The following is a 20,572-nucleotide window of genomic DNA, read 5'->3' on the forward strand; positions in this document are numbered from 1 at the left end:
GGGTTTTCTCGTTTTCTAGCACAGTCACACGTTGTTGTCATGGATCATTTTCAGGTTTTAGCTGCTCATGATCTGTTGCTTACTGGAGAATTGCTGAATCAGAGGAATCTGGGTTCAGGATGGAGCTGCTGAGGCATTTCAGGGAATCATGGAATCACACAATGGTTTGGCTTCAAAGGGACCTTAAAGCTCATCCCACTCCATCCCCTTGGGCAGGGACACCTCCCCCTGTCCCAGGTGCTCCAGCCTGGCCTTGGGCACTGCCAGGGATCCAGGGGCAGCCCCAGCTGCTCTGGGCACCCTGTGCCAGGGCCTGCCCACCCTGCCAGGGATCAATTCCTCATTCCCAATATCCCATCCAGCCCTGCCCTCTGGCACTGGGAGCCATTCCCTGGCTCCTGTCCCTTCAGACTCTTGTAGGCTCTCTCCATCTGTGTTGTGGCTCCTTCAGGCACTGGAAGGGACAATGAGGTCACCCCAAAGCTTCTGATCCAGGCTGAACAATCCCAGTTCTCCCAACCTTTCCCCACAGCAGAGCTGCTCCATCCTCTGCTCATCCTGGAGCTGCTCTGGGCTCATCCCATCATGACTTTCCTCCCCTTGTCCCTTGACACCTCCAAGGCTGGATCCTGCACAGGCTCTGGGCAGCTTTTTCCTCTTTCTGCCTCCAGGAAAATCCTTTTTCCTTCCCTTCCAGCTCAGCCTCTCAGGTGTCACCTGAATTTCCCTTCTCCTCCTCACATCCTGCAGAATCTGGAGCATGGGGAGGTGAAGCTGGAGTTAGAGAATTCCACCTTGTGGCTCCCATTAATTGGATGAGACAGCATTAGTGCTTCACATCCTGGGAAAATGGGATCCAGAGAAGCACTAATCACTTCCAAATGAGCTTAATGCACTTCCCAGCAATCTCTGCTAAATCTCCTGTTTCAGCCCAAAAATCAGCCCAGCCTGGCATCCAAAGCACTGCCAGCATTCAGGAGCCTTGGAGATCCATTTTTCATCTTATAGTCCAGAGATAAGATGAGAAAATGTAAATTAATTAATGTGGGTAGGAAATCAAAAGGTGATGAAAATTGCTATTCTCAGCACTGAACCACCTGATTTTCTTACACTGTTGCTGTCCTAGGGATTGATGCCTTATGCTCACTTTTTATTGCCACATTTGTGAATTTGAATAATTAATATTTAAGTATCTAACCTTTAAAAGTGAATTTCTTCCATGTGGGCTCTGTGCTGCCTGATTAACTTTTATCCCCATATTTTAACATGTTTGACCTCTTGTACTGAATTCCATTCTATAGATCCTAAATAATACATTTTCTGCTGGCTAGTGAGAGTCCACTTTAAATTAATATAAAGTCAAAATACAGCAGCATAAATCAACATTTTAAAGGAGTAAAAAGTAGCCAAATGAATGGTTGAGACAGCTTTGAGTGATTTTTTTTTTTTATTATTTTTCCCCTCCCCAGAACTACAACAGTGGAGTGTGGATTTGTTTTCCTTCCCAGTCAGAAATTGGGATTTCAGCTCCCAGAAGTTTCCTTCCAGCAGCTGAAATTTCCTTGTAAAAGCTGCTGGAAGTTCCTGACCTTCCTGCCTAAAGGGAAGTCCAGCAGAAATCCCACAAGATGCTCCTTCCCAGCAATAATTCCTGCTAAAATCCTGAGAATAATACACCCAATATTCCAGAGAAACCCCATTTTCTCCTGCCCAAGGATTAACATTCATGTGGGATGGGAAATTAAACAGGGCAGGTCCAGGAAAAGAGAATTACAGAATAGAACAGGCTGGGAAGCTTCCAGTCCACCTGGGTTTGGGGTTTCTCAGAATTGCCCCAGTTTGTGCATTTTAATGCAATTCCTTCTTAACAGCAGGATTTTACTGCACTGTAAAAATTGAATATTTACTGCCAAATACAGAATTTTTATTTAAATACTTCAGTGTTTAAATTGACTTTGTCCTGGTAATACCCCTAATTAAACTTCTTTTCTGTCTTTAAAAATGTCCATGGGGCATCAGCCTCAGACAGAAATTTGTGTTGAGTTTGTAGCAGAGGATTTTGGAAGTGTTCTGTGACCTCATGGTTATTGAAACTTCTGGATAAAATGATCAAGTGCTTGGGTTTTTTGCAGTTTAATCACATTTTTGGCTTCTGTTTTAAATTCTGCCTGAACATGCCTACAAAGAATATTTTTTACTGACAGTTTTAAGGCTGTGGCTGCTCTGGTGCAGTGAGAGAAGCTGAGTGATTCCTGGCTCTGGAGTTCCATGTTCCTGAACATATTGCAGAAATAAGTAGAATTTTAAGGAAAATGGAATATCCAAATGGGAATGTCTTTCTTTTCCTCCTGATTTTCAAAGCAGCTTCAGGTTTTGCTAATTTGTCTTTTTGGTACTGTTTAATATTTGATCAGTTTCCTATTTATTTTAAAAAATGAGAAAATAATCTGATTTTCCTTTTTTTAGCACTAAGAAATATTTATTCTTCTCAATATAAGGGCAAAATAATATAAAATAGATTTTTAATTCTAACAAAAAACTTAAATTTAATATGCAAAATATCTGTATTCCCAAAAGGCTCTTGTTAGAGTTTATTCCTGACAGTATTGATATTTTGGATGCTAAAAACCCTTTAAAGCACAGCAGGGTTTTTTTGTTGCCCTCTCCACTGTCTCTGGTTTTTGTGCTCCATTAGATCAATACTCTGAAATTCATCTTGAGAGGGAAGAATTTAATTCCATGAATTTCCACCTCCTCACCTGTGCTCTACCTGACACTTGGGTACCAAGGGCACTTGGGTAACTTAACCATTCTTTTAACATGCTCTTGGAAAAGAAAGATTTCAAACAGCTGCAAATTTTTTTTTTTTTTTTTAGTGTTACAATGTTGAAAATTGAATCAAAATCCAAAAACCCACACGGTCAATTAAAGGCAAAGTGAAGGATTTCTCTTTAAATATTGATTTATCCCATAAGGGCAATATTTATATATTAATGCCCTTATGGAATAAATATATATATATATATATGTGTGTGTGTGTGTATATATATATAATATCTACTGTTATAGTAACATAATATTTACTATTATAATAATGTAATTGTATATAATTATATATATAGGATATAATTAACTGTATATAATTATATATATTATAAATATATATAGGATATAATTTATATATAGGATATTATTAATTGTATATAATTAAATATAAATATGATACATATATGTATCATATATTGAGGTATATCTATTATATATTTATATGGGATAAATTAATTATATATTTATTTATTTATATATATTTTTAAGTATCTCCTGTGTTTATTGGGAAAATGAGCTCTGGACTGAGAACCTCCTGCTCTGACCGGTCCAGTGCCTTCCAGGAACTCAGGGATTTCTGGCACCTTGAGCAGTTTTAATTTCTGTTCCCAAAAGCTGTTTTGCCCTGAAGAGAGCTCAGGTCACTCCCTGCAGCATTTTCCATGCATGCCCTTGGCAAAGGAGCATCTGGATTTAATCCCAGCCTGACTCAGGAGCTGCTGCCCTTTTCCCAGAGGTGTTCAGAAGTTCCTCCAGGACATCCCAGGGCTGCTTTTATCAGAGAATTCCTGGTTTATCCCTTCTGGCTTATCCTGTCTCCATAATCCCCTTTGCTCCTGCCTCCCCTGCTTTGCTGTGCCTCTGCTTTCTGATTCCTTGCCTGCAGCAGGAATTCTCCTAAACTGGCACAAAGCTGAGCTGCTTTTTGCTCAAAAATCCCCTGCAAACAGGGCTTGAGGCAAATATCCAAAGGGATTCCAGGTGGGAATGGGCAGCAGGACCTGCCCAGAGGGATTCCAGGTGGGAATGGGGGCAGCAGGACCTGCCCAGAGGGATTCCAGGTGAGAATGGGCAGCAGGACCTGCCCAAAGGGATTCCAGGTGGGAATGGGGGCAGCAGGACCTGCCCAAAGGGATTCCAGGTGGGAATGGGGGCAGCAGGACCTGCCCAGAGGGATTCCAGGTGGGAATGGGGGCAGCAGGACCTGCCCAGAGGGATTCCAGGTGGGAATGGGGGCAGCAGGACCTGCCCAAAGGGATTCCAGGTGGGAATGGGGGCAGCAGGACCTGCCCAAAGGGATTCCAGGTGGGAATGGGCAGCAGGACCTGCCCAGAGGGATTCCAGGTGGGAATGGGCAGCAGGACCTGCCCCAAGGGATTCCAGGTGAGAATGGGCAGCAGGACCTGCCCAAAGGGATTCCAGGTGGGAATGGGGCAGCAGGACCTGCCCAAAGGGATTCCAGGTGAGAATGGGGCAGCAGGACCTGCCCAGAGGGATTCCAGGTGGGAATGGGGGCAGCAGGACCTGCCCAAAGGGATTCCAGGTGGGAATGGGCAGCAGGACCTGCCCAAAGGGATTCCAGGTGGGAATGGGCAGCAGGACCTGCCCTCTCTCAGTAGGAAACTCTCCCAACTTCTTTTTCTGGATTTCATCCACATTGAATGCAAGAAGTTTCCTTAACTTGAAATCCACTGAGTAGAAATGAAGATTTACACAAATTTCCTAATTGGGTTTTTCCTCGCTCATGAAACAAGGAGAATTCCCTGATGGAGTTGTGCTGTTCTGTTGCCTCCAGGCTGCTCTGGGGCAGGAACTGCACAGGAAAAGGGAGGCACAGGAGGCTTTGGGTGTTCCTGTGCTTCTGAACTTGGCTGTAGAGGAGGAACAAAGACATCAATTGGTTCCTGCCCCTGCACAGAGCCCTGTTGTGGTCAGTTGTAAAGTGGAGCTGGAGGTTTCCATCCTTTTCTCCTTTATTCTGTGCAGTGAAGAAAGAAATCCATAAATAAATAGCTGCAGCTCTTCTGCCTAAAGCTGACTGAGCAGAGAATTAAGGAGTTGAGGGGGGAAATCCTAACTGGTGCCTTCATTTCCGTCTCCACTGGAATTGGCATCTTGTGCATTTTCATTTGTGCTGCACTGCTTGATCTGCTGAAACCCTGAGCCACGTTTGTTTTCCCCTCCCCTGCAAACAGTCAGGTGGATTTTTTGGGACTCCAGAGGAGGAGGACAATGAAGCTGTCAGGGTGAAACATTGTCAGCCTCTTGATGGCTTCACCTCATGCCCAGTGCCTGTTACTCCTTCAGTGGATGTGCCAAGAAAAAAAGAAAAGCCAAACCCAGACAGGGTAGGAATGTCAGTTTATAAAATCAGAAAATTCAATGGTTTGTGTTGGGAGGGATTTTACAGCTCATCTCATTCCAACCCCTGGGCAGGGACACTTCACTATCCCAGGCTGCTCCAGCCTGGCCTCAGGCTCTGCCAGGCATCCAGGGGCAGCCAGAGCTTCTCTGGGAATTCTATCCCAGCTCCTCCCCACCCTCCCAGGGAACAATTCCTTCCCAAAATCCCATCTCTCCCTGATTTTACTCTAAAACTTAGATGGGATCTGTATCTGGTTCTCTTTGCTTTACAAACCCTCTCTCCAAGTGACCTCCCAAGTCCAGTTGTTATTGCCATAAAAATAAATCTAAAGTAGGTTCAGAAGTGTTTAAAAGTAAAATTGAAGTTGATTTGTTGGTCAGACAATCAGAAATACCTGCAGCAGTTTAAAAACAAAGCTCACCCTTGTACCACCTCCCATCCCACAGCTCTGTGCCCCCAGTCATCTTTGTGATTTACCCTTCCCAGGTGCTCAATTTTATGACTTTAGTGGAGGTAAATTTCTCTTTTGTTGATTACAACGTCAAGGCCAATTGCTGAGCCTCCATTAGTGCCTGAATCTCTGTTTTTTCCCAGGGAAAAATGGGAATGTTTTGTTTGAACCCACCTGTAGATAATGCATGCACTGTTCCTGCACGTGTCACAATTGGCCGTGTCCTGGCCGGTCCGATAGGAAAGCCTGCAGACACAAGAACATGGCATCACTCAAAATGGGATTTCTTTGAACAAGTTTTGCCCTTCCAGGACCAAAACTTACAATTATTTTTGTAATAACCAGAATTGCAGAATTATTTTTTACCTTGAATATTAAATACAAAAATGCCTACATTAGGAAAATAGCATCAAAATTGGCGTACTCAGCTTAAATTAAGAAATTACTTCTTGGGGGTTTGTTATTATTTTCTCCACTTTCACTCAACCCAAACTCTGAGAATTAAGCAATAAATCAAAACACAAAATCCATTCTATCAGGAGGACTGTATAGACTGAAATAATGCAAAATAAGATCTGTTGAGGAATTTTGTTCCACTCAGTGAGGTCTGAAGACTTGTTGTAGGGATGTTTATGTGTTGAAAGGAAGAGAATGCCTTTGAAATGACATTTCCTGTGCTCCCTTAGCCTGCAGCTGTGCTTTGTCACACTCTGGTTTGAAGTCTCTTGCAGCAGTGACTTCTCATTTACCTGTGCTTGTCTCTGCCTTGGTCATTTGTAATTAAAAAGGGGTTTTTAAGGTATGCAGGTACTATTTAATACATAGAAATTTCATTAAAATAAATATATTTCATTAAAATACAGTTGCCTGTGAACATGAATGTTCTGGCATGCAGATGAGTTTAAAATGAAAATTGTTAATTCAATGTTTGTGCATTGGTACTTAGATTTTTCATTGTAAAATCACAAATTTAGACTCTTTTGAAGTTAATTTCAGTTTGTTACATACAAACAAGTGCTGGCAACATTTCTTCAAAGTTGTTTTTAGAAGAAGTGGGGAAATAATTTGTCCAGGGAACTTTTGAGATGTGGAAAATAGATGCAAGTCAGGATTCCTTCAGGGGATGAGGCTCTGCCTCAAGCCCAGGCAGTTCAGCTGATTGACCTCCAATTATTCAGGGCTGCTTTGCTTAACCAGGGGCATCTCTGCTCCTTCCCTGCCCTTGATGCCCTGACAATGAGCAAAAAATAAAATAAAAAAATCCAGTATTTGCAAAAAAGAAAAGGCTTAATTGTTACTGCCCACATATCCAGCCTCTGTAATATCAAGTGTTAATGGGAAATTCTGCACCAACTGTTTGATGTGCCTGTGCCCAGGATGAAAAATCAGCATTTCTGAGGTGCTGCAGGCTGTTTGTGTAGCTCAGAAAATGATCAGCTGGGCCTGTGTCACTTTTCTTTATGATTTTAAGGATTAGCAGTGGCTGGGGTGGTGGCTCTGGGCTGTGGGTGCAGCTCCTGGCACTGTGGTGGCACCAAGAGAAGTTCATGAGAGGGTGAATCTGCTTCTTTTAAGGCTTTTGATTCCTTCTTAAAGCAAAGTGCAGTGTGGGGCTCTTGCTGTTCTAGATGGTAGTTGGGATTTGGCCTCAAAATTGCTTTTTAATCAAAAGCACAAGCTCAGATTCCCAACATTGCTGATTTTTAACATCACATAAAAGCCACATCACAGAACCATGGAATGGTTTGGGTGGGAAGGGATTTTAAATCCCACCCAGTGCCACCCCTGCCGGCAGGGGACACCTTCCAGTGTCCAACCTGGCCTTGGGCACTGCCAGGGATCCAGGGGCAGCCCCAGCTGCTCTGGGAATTCCAGCCCAGCCCCTCCCCACCCTCCCAGGGAAGGATTCCTTCCCAATATCCCATCTGAACCTGTTGTCATTTTCCCAAACTGGAAAATTAAATTCAAGATAAATTTAGGGTAGGAGGTAAGATAAAAATGGATTTTTATTGAAGGCTTTCAGGGACAGTTATGGAAAGATGTCTACAAAAGTCTACCCTCACAGTGGTGAGTACATTTTTATAAGTTTGAGGAAATTAGCATAATTAATGAATGTACTAATTAGGAGGAGAGGTGGTGGTGCAGTTTTCTCTGGGTTAAGTCCCTTTTCTGGAGTTAGGCACTAAGCTGTACTGTGTCCATGAAATGTATCTTGAAGAGTTGTTCTCAGCCTTGGTAGTCAGGGAGAACCAACCTAGGACAGGGTTTTTGTATTTCTCAGGGCTTGGAATTCTGGAATTTGTGCTGATTTTTGTCTAGGGAAGAGTCATGGAATGTTACTGGGAAAATTAGTTATTAATGTAATAGGTTACAGAGCTCCAGATATATCTGCAGAGAATACAAAGGACATAGAAAAGGAAAAAAAATGCAAAAACCAAAATGGCATCAAACCCACCCTCCTTCAAATGTGCAGAGGAATTCACACAAAGCAAAGTGTCCATTTGGTGTGCTCTTCCTTGTGGGAAAACCCCACTCCTGGTTTCTATTTGCTCTTATCCTCTCTAAGAGAAGCAATTCCTGATTTTCCTTTCCCCTCTTCAGATCTTTCAGAAGCTGACATTCAAATTGTCCCTGCTATGAACCCCAGACCTGTAAAATGTTTTTTTTTCCCAAGCTATTGATCAGCTCTTGAAAGCTCTAACTAAAGATACAACATCTAGAATCTAGAGATGGCTTGGGGAAGGCCTTTATTTACTGAGATCATAAAGAAGAGTCAATAGCTGCCTTCAGAGGGATGTGGCTCTGCTCTTTATAGGTAAAGCCATAAACACCCTGTGCTGGTGCCAGCTTGGTTTGGTGTTTTTGTTTGAAGTTGTTTTCCAGCTGGGACATTTTCATTCATCTTTGTAGCCCTGCAGACAGCTGGAACTGGATGATCTTGAAGGTTTTCCCAACCCAAGGCATTCTATGATTTGATGGTCTTTAAATGCATAATAGTTCTAGATTTCCACCTACTTAAAAGCATATTTGCTGGTGTAAGGCTGACTTGTTAAGCTGATGAAAATGAATACTTATATCCTTGGATGTAATTATTTAAAAATGAGATGATTTTTGGATGATGAGATTGAAATCCTGATCTCTCAACTGCCACATTCAGCTGTGCTTGGTTTTAGCATCTTTGCAATTCTCAGTCTTCACTGCTTACAGTGATATATTTGTTTTCTAGTTGGATTTAATTCTTGATTACATTTTCTTAAAGCAGTTTTTCCTTACTGAGTATTTTTAGCTTTTCAGAGATGATTTCTGCATATTTTCTATTATTTCCTTCTTTGAGTGATCCTGTTAGAATTCCCAGAAAGCCCCAAGAGCACTCCATGGTGTCCCAGTGTTTGGTTTCCGTTTGGCAGTTTCTGAGCTCTTTAGCCAGGACTGAATTATATGAGTGTTAGAACAGTGTAAATTCAATTATTTCTATAGAAATTAAACTCCTCATGAAAGAGTTTTGTTATTGATACCTCAGGGCTTTGGACTTTCACTTTCTTGTTTTCACATAATTATCTACACAAACACTTGCATGGAATTTGTCTCCTTCACTCCAGCAAGGATTTCACTGCTGGCACAGCATTTCCATGCAGAATTTAGGCAATGAGGTTGATTTTCAGTGCAGATTCCTGAAAAACAGAGTCTCCATCAGTTTTGACTCCTAGGAATGATTTGAGAGCAGAGTCTGGATACCAGGAGAAGGAGAGCAGAGTTCTGGGTGATGATGCTTTCCTTGTGCCATGCAGTGTTTGAGTAAGCTGCTTTTTTCCCTTCCTCCTAAAAATAATCTGGAAAGTCTCCCATGTAGGAGAGAGACCAAACACTTTGTCCTTCATTAGTAAACCAGTTGTTATTTTTGGTAAAAATAAATTCTTTCAAATGTCAAGTCTTTCACAAGGCAAAGTTTCCTACAGACAATCTGTCGCCTTTTTAGAGAAATGGAAGTTGGGTTTGGCCTGGTGGGGATCCCAGGGGTTGCTCCTGGAGCTCCAGCCTGGTTTGGATCTGATTGTTCTGATGTCCACTGAGGAGGAGCCATTGCTCCAGAGCTTCATCCTCTGCTCCTTGGATCCTGAATTTTCTGTTTCCATCTGGATGTTCAGAGCTTGGGCAGGTCATGGAATCCCAGACTGCTTTGGGTTGGAAGGGACCTTAAATCCCACAAAATTCCATGGGCAGGGACACCTCCCACTATCCCAGGGTCCTCCAAGCCCTGTCCAACCTGGCCTCGAAGGTCCTGGGGCAAGGATGGATGTAGGTGAGCTCAGTTTGTCTGTCTGCATTCCCCTTGGCAAGGAGATCTCATCTCCAGTTGTTCACACATTTTTCCACATTATTTTCAGAAGACTTTCATTTTCTGTCAGGTTAATATTTTTTTTTTAGCATTCTGGGTACAACCTGAGCTTAACCTCAATTAACACTCCCAAGTATTAAAATATCATAATGAAGAGCAACCATTTTGCTGACATGGGCTGGCAGGAACTAAGAATAGGCTGCAATTTTCAGAGCAGCCTAAGGGGATTACACTCTCTAAATCCCTGTGAAACACACAATTTGTGCACCTGCTGGAGGCTTTTTAAAAAAAATACCAACTTAAACATCAAAATCTTTGTATTTGTATATTTTTTTTTTTGCTTGTATAAATTAGAGAGACCCTGTAGAGCTGGGAGAGGGAAGCTTAAATCTGTGTATGCTGATTTTTTTTTTAATGGGTATCTATTAAAAATAAAGAAAAAAACTCCTAAAAATTATTTAGAAGGATTGATCTATTAGATCTGGAGTCCCCTAATGGCAGGATTTTCCAGAAGTGGCTGTGATGGGTAGAGCAGGATGATCCTGATGTTCCTCACACTTTTGATGGATTATTACCAGCAAGGAGGATGAACAGACTTCAGGATTTTTTTTTGGTTGATGTTTGTTATTTAAATATAGTGAAACAAATGATCTTAGGCAGGCAGTGGGCCTTTGAAGTGTGTTTGATGTGACAGTTCTGGCCTTGCTCAGAGGAAGTGCAGGCCCTGCTTCTCCTCAAGTCCTTGTATTAATTGGAGTTGTTTTATTATTTCCTAGAGTTGCTGAGACAACTCATTACACAGCTGGTTAAACCTACTGACCACAGAATCCCTGAGTGGTTTGGCTTGGAAAGGACCTTAAAACCCACCCAGTTCCACCCCCTGCCATGGGAACACCTGCCATAGACCAGGTTGATTTAAGCCCCATCCAACCTGGCCTAACGTTGCCCATCTTTACAGAAAAATGCTTTAAAAATCAACAGTTGGATGGAGAACTTCTCAAAATCTTTGTTTCCCACTTTAAAGTATTACAGAACTGATAATTCCAGTAACCCTGCTTCAAGAGAAAATTGGCATTATTATTACAAACATAATCTGCCTTTTGGCAAAATAAAATGACTCCACTTTGTCACCAGAGCTTTAGTTGTCCTTATGACTTGAGTAAGTCATTTTTCAACCATGTAAAATGCAGAAAAATCTCTTGTATATCTTCTGCATCTTATTTTAGGTTAAAATAAATCCTGCTTAGCCCTAGAGGTTTATTCTGCCCTGGGAAAGCTTTACCACTTTAGTTCAATGGGAATCTCATACAAATGTATTTATGTATCAGCAAAATCAGGTTTTTAGTGGCTGAAAATCTCTAGTTCCTTTAAGAACTTCAGATTCTGCTCCCAAACCAGGTCTGGGCAGGTCTAAACCACCTTGGACCAGCCTTTGGCTCCTGTAAGGGTGTTTTGAAAAATCACTTTCAAAGTAGAAAAATTGTTTTCACCTTTTTGCTGCCGTGTTTTCCCTGAAGTTGATAATTACCCAACAGCAGTTTGCATTCAGAGAGGGTAAAAATCAGGGTGGATGTTGAGCTTTGAGGAATTACCTTGAGGCTCTTCTGGATGCAAACATGGATTTGGTCTGTGTGTTTCAGGGTCTGGTGTGCTTGGGTTATTTTTGGTTTCCCCCCTAACTATTTTTCAATTTTCCATGGTTTTGTTGTGTCTGCTTTTCCTCTTTCCCTCTGTTTTGTTTTCCCACTCAGAGATCACACAGGTCTAAGTGATCCCAGCTTTGTGCTGCTGGCTGGTTTTCTAACTAAGGATTAACTAAACCTTACTGAAAACAGTTTTCCTCTCTCCAGAGCTCATCCCATTCCAGCCCTGGACAAGGACAGCTTCCACCATCCCAGGTTGCTCCAAACCCCATCCACCCTGACACTCCCCCACTGAACACTCCTCTCTCTCTTCTTATTTCAAGGTTGACATTACTGATCTGGCTTCTGAAAAAAATCCTTTGCCATGTACAGAAAGTCAGTGGTGAGATTTTTCAGGCTCTTTCCAAGACAGTGGTTTGTCTGTTGCTGCATCCTGACAGTTGGAAGCAGATGACTAATTTGCTTTTTGAGGTATTTGCACTGTGGGCGTATGGCACGACTCCCACGACAGCAATTCAAGTGCTTTCACCCTGTAAATACATTTTGCATTATACTCAGGTTAGTCAGGGAGTGTTGGGTTTTTTTTAAAAATAACTCTATATTTTAATAGGACTGTTGAGTTTTTTTAATAAAAAACACAGTGAGGACAAAGAGAATTAAAATGTATTTCAAGTGAAATCACAAAATCTTACAGGAATTAGGTGTGTGCAAGGTCAAACATCTCTCCTGAATATTTGTGCCTTTGTTGTCTCATCAGAAAAATCAGGAGGATAATTAACATGTCAGCTCGTGGTGTTAATAACCATTGAGGGAATTTGCCCTGGTGGAGCAGCAGCTGCACTGCTGCTGGGTAATTCTTAGGCCAGGCACTTCCAGCAGGTTATCTGGGAGCACATTCCAGCAGTGAGGCTGAGCTCTGTCCCTTTCCCCTCCATCCCAAACCTCTCCCCATTGTGGTTCCCCCCAGAGGGAGGATTCAGGATTGGATTTGGGGTTTTTACCTGGATTTGGGGTCGTTGCCTGGATGCCTGGAGCCTCCTGAGCCAGCAGCTCATCATCAGATCTGCTGCACCCACCCATCCTTTCCTGCAGCTTCAAGTGTTCCTCTTCCCACTTCCCACTGCTCTTACACACCCAAATCTGTGGCATTTTATATTTAATTTTGTGTGTGACTTTGGGAGCAGCTGGGGTGACGTGTTAGGTGGTGGAAATCCTTGTGCCCTCACAGCTCCTGCTGCTCCCACCCTGAGCTGAGGAGTTCCTACTGCTGGAACACAACCCCTGGCATTCTGCTTGCCTTGGACTTCTCAACTGAGGCTGCTCCCAGGAATTGTTTCTATAAAGGAGGGAAGGTGGGAGAAATCAAAATCTGTGGTATTATTTCATCATTTTGCTGTGATTAAGATTTCAGTTCAAGCTCAAATACCCTTTGTGCATTATATCTCTGAGCCTACACTGGCTTCAAATAATAACTGCATCAGCCAGGCTTGTTTAAAATTCCAAACGTTGTGCAGCAGCAGAGAATTAAAAGAGGGAGGAGAATTGCTGGCCCCTGCTCCTGGTGTTTGTGTGTTCCAGGAAGGCCTGGATGTGGCACTCAGGGCTCTGGGCTGGTGACAAGGTGGGGATCAGGCACAGGTGGGACTTGATGGTCCTGGAGGTCTTTTCCCACCTAAATGGTTCTGGGATTCTGTACTTGCAAGAAGGATGGGAAAATGTATGGAGATGAACCAAAAAACAGCAGGAAGGATCATGGAAGTGCTGAACTCTTCCTGTTGCAGCCTGAACAGTACTTTTGTGTTTTCTCATTTCCTTGGATAATGGGAGTTTGAGGAGAATCCACAGACCAGGAGTGTGGCCGTTGCTTGAGTCCACAGTTCTACATCCATCCATGGAATTTCTTTGGAGCTTGTTGGATGACAATAAACAAATCTCTTATTTATCAAAGAAATGACCTAACTGATTCCAGGTTCAAATATTCCAGAGGGTAAACTTCCTTCTTAATGCCAAAATACCTCTGCTGACCTTGTGAGGAGTTACAGGACCACACACAGCTTCTGTGGTTTTAAACTGAAAAAAGGTCGATGGACGTGGGAGGGGAAATTGTGAAATTGTTCCCTGGGATGGGAAGGAATTGTTCCCTGGTAGGCCCTGCCCAGAGAAGCTGTGGCTGTCCCTGGATCCCTGGCAGTGTCCAAGGACAGGGCTTGGAGCAGCCTGGAACAGTGGAAGGTGGAATTGGGATGGTCTTGAAGGTCCTTTCCAACCCAGACTATTCCAGGCTTCTCTGACACTGGAATTGAGGGGAGAAAAATCCCAGTGTTCCCCATAGAGTTGTGTCTGTCCTCTTCTGGTTGGTTCCTGCAGGGTAGAGATCATCCCCATCATCATCCTATCAGGAAAAGAGGTCCAAACACAGAATATTTGGAGGGATTTGGCAGGATTCCTTCTTGTAGACCTGGAGCACTGATCCCTCCATGACATGCAAAAACCATCACAACAGAGCATCTCAGAGAGCTCAGAATTGGCCCAGTTTCACTGCAGTGTTTTCCTAACTACTGCTTAACGTGGAAAAAATGATTCCATGGCAGGGCATTACTCATCCATCATCAAAATTCCTCTGCTTTGGCAAAGCTCAAAGCCAAAGCTGTAAGAGCTGTGGGACAGTGTGGACACCTCAGTTTTGTTCAGGTGTGAGTGAGAGCAGTTCCACCAGAGACCCAGCAGTGACAGAGCTGGGGTCAGGGAGGATTGGACACTCCTCACTTCAATTTTCCTCAGGCCACAGATCCCAGGATGTGTGGGTTGGGAGGGATCTCAAAGATCATTTCATTCCAAGCCCCAGGTACCTGAATCCAGCTCAGCTCTCCATCATCTCCCAGTTCTTCACCTTCACTTTCCTAAATGTGCTACACAGGAGCTTTTTTAAGCCTGTCCTAAATCTGGAACCTGGGGTACCTGGAGCCTCTGCAGTTTAAAAACAAAGCACCCCTGGCTTCAGACAAGTCTTTTTGCTCTTTTTTTGCCGTTTTTCCTCAGTCAGGATAAGAGATAATTGTACCTTTGTGCAAGCACGGGGCTCAGAAGGAGGTGTCAATTAGAAATCAGTTGTTTCATCTCCTGGTGAAGGAGCAGCAGTGAGAAATTTAACACTCTAAAGCTCATTTTGGTCCCATTTTTACAGGCTCGTGGCTTTGCATTCTGGTACTGCCAACAGCCAAACTGCAGTTATTAAAGGATTATTCTAATTGTGCAAACTTCATCATTCCTTACCTTCAATCATTCTCTTTTTTTAAAAAACCAGACTGATTTAGCAGGGAAGCTCTCCTTGCAGGTGTAGGATTTGGGCAGCTGGTTGACATTGGGAAGCTTCTGATCCATGGTAATTCCTCTGGGTATATTTAGCAAAAATATTGTTTGCTTACACTTTTTTTTTTAGTCTTTCATTAATAGACTCCATCATTTTTTTTTCCAGATTTGAATTGTGGGGATTTGCTTTTATTGGCCTTTGTGTCCCTGCAGCCAATCTGCTGGAAAAGTCCTGAACCTTAATTTCACTTTGAAGCTGCTGATCCTGGGCTGGAGCAGGCAGGTGTGGTGGGGAATGACATTTCCTCTTGGTTTTAAAGTCCAGTGAATAGCAACCAGATAGAAATCAAATTATTTTTCTCAGTCGTTCAAATACATTTCCATTAAATTCTGCCTGTACAGTATATGCAGATAAAAAGCTGGACTGTATTAGCAAAATAAGTCCTATTTTCTGAGATTCACAACATTCCTAGTGGCATTTTTTGGGGAGAAAACAGAGCATTAATACCAAGTAACTTTGCTAAAAATATTATTCCTTTTTTTAATGTTTATTCCGCATTCTTGTTGGTGTTAAGTGTTCACTTTTCCTTTTTTTTTCCCCTCTTTTCCTGGCTGAAAGCCTCCCACCACTGTATTCCTCACAAAGGATTGACAGAAAGTGGCTCAGACAGCAGGGTTATTGAAGAGCTCTCTATCTTCAATGTTATGGTACCCAGGAACTCTGAATTATTGCACATTAATGTTCCAGGATGTCTGGGAACTGGGAGACTTTGCCCTTTTATCCACTCTGTCAATCTGATCTGAAACTTGGATTATCAGCCCCAGAATAAATGTGTCCAACTCTAATGAAAAATCCTATCAAAAATATAAATCTCATTCTGGTTTGAAGGCCTGTGAAATGCTGTGCTCTGAGATACTCCTGGTACCTGCCTTTGGACATCCAACTCCTGACAGGTTTTAGGGAGCTAATTCAGAAAAAAAATTGGAAGTTGAGGTTAAAAAAAATTGGAAGTTGAGTTTAAAAAAAATTGGAATTTGAGGTTAAAAAAAAAGGAAGTTGAAGTATAAAAAAATGTAATTTGAGGTTAAAAAATGAAATTTGAGGTTTAAAAACTGGAATTTGAGGTTAAAAAAAATGTAATTTGAGGTTTAAAAAATAGAATTTGAGGTTAAAGAAAAAAGGAATTTGAGGTTAAACCTCAGGTGGTGCTGGATTTTTTACCTTCAGTGATACTGGGTATTTCAGTGGTCAGTCTTATATCATCAGCTTTCATTGGTTGCTTTGGGATTTTTTTATTAAGAGAATTTTAGATAAGAGGGGTCAAGGGGGTCCCATGGACTGGCAGCAGGTACTGGAGCTTTGGGATCTAATGGAATAATGCCAGTGGTGAGGTGGCAGTGTGGGCCTGCTCTGCTCCAGCTGTGCTTGGGGGAGCAGGAAGGGGCTGGTTCAGAGCTTGGAAAACCAAATTTCTTCTGCTGAGGGCAGGTAAAGGGATTTTTGGTGTCTTTGTACTGCTCCTGCTTTGGGCTGAGTGAGCAGCACTCAACCATCAGTGGCCCAAGGATCACAAGTTCCACCAAACTCTGATTTGTGCAAAATGACTCCTTTTTCTTGGCTAAGGGAATCCAAAGAGATTCCCTGGCTCTGCCTCAGGAATGTGGATTGTTACAGATTCTGAAGTGTTTGGGAATGAGCTGTAAATGATGCAAAAATACAAAAAATTTAAAAAATACAAAAAATGCAGCAGCTCTCAGAGAGAGAAAAGAGGGAAAAATTGAGGTGGTGGTTTTGGGGATAATGAAATGAGTGTGGCCATTTCAGAGATGATTCCAGACAGAATGGATGGATGTAAAAAGGTCACAGCAGGAAATAAAGGCTCTCATCACAGTCCTCTGCTCAAACTGTTCTTACAGCATCCCAAAACCTGGAGTCACTCAGAATATGACACAATTTGTGCATCCCAGATGCAATTTGCTCTATTCTTTCTGCTTTTCATGTATTTATTTCTAGTGAGCTGTCTTTTGTAGTTAAGCTTATCTGTTGTTTCCCTCCATTTCCAGGTCTTCTCTTAGAAATGATCCTGTTAAACCTTCCCTTTGCCAGGACTGTAATTGAACAAAAGGCAAAACAAAGCCACTGAGGGGGGAAATGCCAGAGCAAACCCTGTGCTCTCATTCCTGCAGCTGGCACATCACTCCCAAAGGCTGTGCTTTCACAGGCTCTGCTCTTGTGAGCTCTTTTAAGCTTCCTTTTCTCCAGTGTGAAATAAGGACCTCCAGTTTGGAAGGTGAGGGGATGGAGGATGTTCCTGCCTTGATTTGCTCTGTCTCCTTGGTCTGCTCTGAAGGGCTGGGCTGGGAGCAGAGCAAACAACCCAGGCAATAATTGCTTTGGCTCCCTGACTTGGATTTGCCATCTCTGCTGAGCAGGAGGATCAGTTTGGGTGACCTTGAGGAGCAGTGCTGGCAGTGCTGCTCACTCGGGTGAGGATGCTCCCTGCTCTCCTCTTCCCTTGGGTGCAAACCTCCATGCAGACACACAGTATGGGCTTATTTTCTGCTCAGAAATGAGAATGTGAGGCACAAAATTCCCTTAGTCATTGAAAAACGAGCAATGACATTTAAATTCCATCCATGACAACATCTTCGAAGGAGTTTGTTGAGAGCTCTTTAAATTCCTGAACCACTGCTGACTAATAGAGGAATGTAAATTAGCTCTGAAACAGGTTCATTTAACTCTTGTCTGGTGTGTAGCATTTGGCCTGGCAGAGTCAAAATACTGTGACTTGTTTTTGTGTGGCAAATTGAGCACTTTGTTTATTAAAATTGCTGATTTGTTGTATAATGAGGAGGGCCCAGATTACTGTTCCTTCCACGGGAAGGATTTAAAGGGCAGGTCAGTGCTGTTCTCCAGCAGCAAAGTAATTCTGATGATATGCTCATCCTCTGTTCTGTATTTCACAGATCTTTGTTAGCCAGGTTTTAGAATGATTAACTTGCATTGTGCTTGCAGTCCTGTCAGCCTTAGTGATGCTCCACACATTTGGCTTCCTAAATTCTCCTCTGAACACACACAAATATGTCTGTGAAGTGAGATCACTGATGGTTTATCAGAATAAAACTGGAGCATAAAGCTGGGTTTGTGTTGTAAAGCTGCACCCTGCATCATGCAATATTCAATGTTGTTTTAACTCTGAGCTGGGACTCTTAATTGAAGCTGCAGCCCTGCACTTCCTTCATGCATGACTTAAGGCATCCAGCAATGTTTGCTGGGATTTAATTTGCTTTTTTCGTAGGAGCTTCCACACAGAGAGGTAGAACAGCCATTTTGCCAAGGATTTAGTAAATAATGATGCACATAATACAGAATTTTAATAATGTCCTTTGAAACTGGAGGGGGATCACAGTTTTTGTGTTTCCCCTTCCCTTGAAGCAGAGTTGAGGGCTGGCTGTTGTTGCTAATTGCAGATGATGGAGCACTGACATTTTCAAAAGCACACATAGATGATAGGCACCCAAAGGATGAGACTGCTGCCTTCAGAGATGCTGCTACAGTTCTGCTGGCATCGACTCATTTAGTGATGAATTGCAGTAATAGCAGTTCAGGACCTACAGCATATTAGTGAAAATGAATCCACTGTGCACCAGTCCCGTGGCACTGCAACAGCACTTAAAGAACACTGATTTCCTTAAAGGCAGAAAAATCTGATTAAGAAATTTAGCTGGGGTTTTGTTTTTTGCTTCTGGTGGTTTTTTTCCCTCATCATTTTTCCCTTTCCCAGCAGCGTGTTATTTGTATTTGTTTCTTGTAGTGTGTTACTCTAAGGAATTTAATGTGGATCAGAAAAGCAGGTGAGTTCCATAAATACAAAACATCTCTTGCTGTTCTAGCAGATGGGAGATGCTACAATAAACAGCAGAACTGCTGTAATTTCTTCATCTAAACTGACCTAAAACCTGGTTACAACAGGAAAAAAGCTCAGCATGCTGGCACTAAGGAGATCCGTAATAGTTTACACAGGGTCTGTGGCAAAGATGGTGTAGGATGAATGCAGCGATTGGCAAGAATTGTTCTAATAAAAGGATGGGGCAGCCTATTATTGCAGGAGTTGTGTAATTTGAGGGAGCTGGGGATAAAGACAGGCTTTGTGTTAATGATGTGTTGGTGTTTGCTGGAGAACAGAGTGTTCTCCCAGCTCTGAGAGAGGCATCGCTGCGGAAGGTCCCGAGCACAAAGCTGTGCAGTCTCCTTCCAAATCATCCAACAGCCACAAAATCAGAAGGGTCTGGAATGCAGGGATATGAAAATGTGCCAGTGTGCATCTCCCTCCTTCTTCCCTCCCCATCCTGACACCCTCTGTGCCCAGCAGGGAGGGGGCAGGTCTGGGACACGTCTGGGGCACGTGCAGGAGCAGCTGGAAGTGGCTCCAAGTGTAAAGCAGTGCTAAGAAATGACTCCAGGCTCTTCCTGGTCAGATGGAGTCTTGTGAACTCCAGGACACGAGTCTAAGAGGCTGTAAAGATATTCTAAACTGGGATTTATGGATAATTTCACCATTTTAGGGCTAATACAGCATTTGTAAGGCTGACAGCTGCAGAGGAATTATCTGAAGACAATCCTGGACAGTTTGGCCAAGAACTGTTTTGTGGCAAGGGCAGGGATGCACTCCTGGCACTGGCTGCATTAACAGCTCTGCTCTGTCAGGGCAATAAAAAGTCTGTTTGCTGCACCTGTGGCTGCAGTGTCTTTGGGAAGGGATGAAACTGGGTGTGTAACTGTGTGGAGGAAGCAGAGTATTTATAGCAGGGGGTGATGTGGGTGTTTGTGCACTCAGGGCTCTCGGCGAGCGGGTGATGAGTTATGATGATGATGAAATAGTTTTCTGTATTTTGTGATTTGGAAAGCAGCTTGGCACTTCTTGCCAAAGCTCCTGCAGTTTCTCTAAGTTTAGAAAATCAGGGGAATTGTTTTTTTGAATAATAATTTAAAAAAAAATCGAATTATAGAATTCTTTTGGTTGGAGAAGATCTTTAAGATCATTGAAACCTGTGTGGCTTTCAGGTAGGCCAAGAAACATCCCAGTTTGATTATCCAGGACTTGATAAGGTCCTTGATATTGATAATTGATAAGGATATGAATAATAATATTACCAGCTGTAAAATAAACTAACAAAACAATGGCTGTGTTGACAGCAGGATCCAACTAAGATGACTTTTTAATGCCAGACGTGTTCAGTTTAATGATTCACATGATTCCTACATTCCCAAAGAAATTTAAATTAAAGATGTACCTTTCTGACTCAAACAAAAGCAGGTGCTGCTTTTGTAGAACGAGCTGCAGGTTTTTTAATTTTAAAGTCCCGATGTCTTCTGGCAAATTATGATTTAACTACAGAAATATTTCAAAACACACAAACAGCACGCATACATCTTGAGGTATGTTCACTGAATAAAGATGAGGGAACTAAGGTGAGTCACTCTGCAGAATATTGGTTAAGGTGATAAAAGATGGGTTGAATTGTCCAGGTAAAGGCTAAAGGTTGTACTGAGTTACAGTTTCAGTACTTGTAATGCCTTGTGGGTTAATTTAAATAATCAAACCTCGGCATAAACACAGTTTTGTTTCTTTCTGCTTGGG

General features: G+C 42.6%; 2 protein-coding genes across 4 annotated transcripts in view; one reads left to right on the forward strand and one right to left on the reverse strand.

The window, feature by feature from the left end:
* DOCK1 (dedicator of cytokinesis 1) overlaps nt 1-20,572 on the forward strand; it is a 271,299-nt gene that overhangs the window by 96,875 nt on the left and 153,852 nt on the right. The gene's annotated exons all lie outside the window — the stretch shown is intronic.
* INSYN2A (inhibitory synaptic factor 2A) overlaps nt 1-20,572 on the reverse strand; it is a 40,461-nt gene that overhangs the window by 6,233 nt on the left and 13,656 nt on the right. The window contains exons 3-4 of one of the 2 annotated variants that reach the window (XM_050976531.1): nt 5,817-5,888; nt 5,009-5,127 (exon numbers count right to left, since the gene is read on the reverse strand). In XM_050976531.1, coding sequence (XP_050832488.1) covers nt 5,106-5,127; nt 5,817-5,888 — 94 coding nt within the window. In that variant the 3' untranslated portion in view covers nt 5,009-5,105. Of the gene's footprint in view, nt 1-5,008; nt 5,128-5,816; nt 5,889-20,572 lie in introns of those variants that run through there. The other variant, XM_009087100.4, reaches the window with a different exon arrangement.

Source organism: Serinus canaria, chromosome 6, assembly GCF_022539315.1.
Source record: "Serinus canaria isolate serCan28SL12 chromosome 6, serCan2020, whole genome shotgun sequence".
Taxonomy (NCBI): domain Eukaryota; kingdom Metazoa; phylum Chordata; class Aves; order Passeriformes; family Fringillidae; genus Serinus; species Serinus canaria.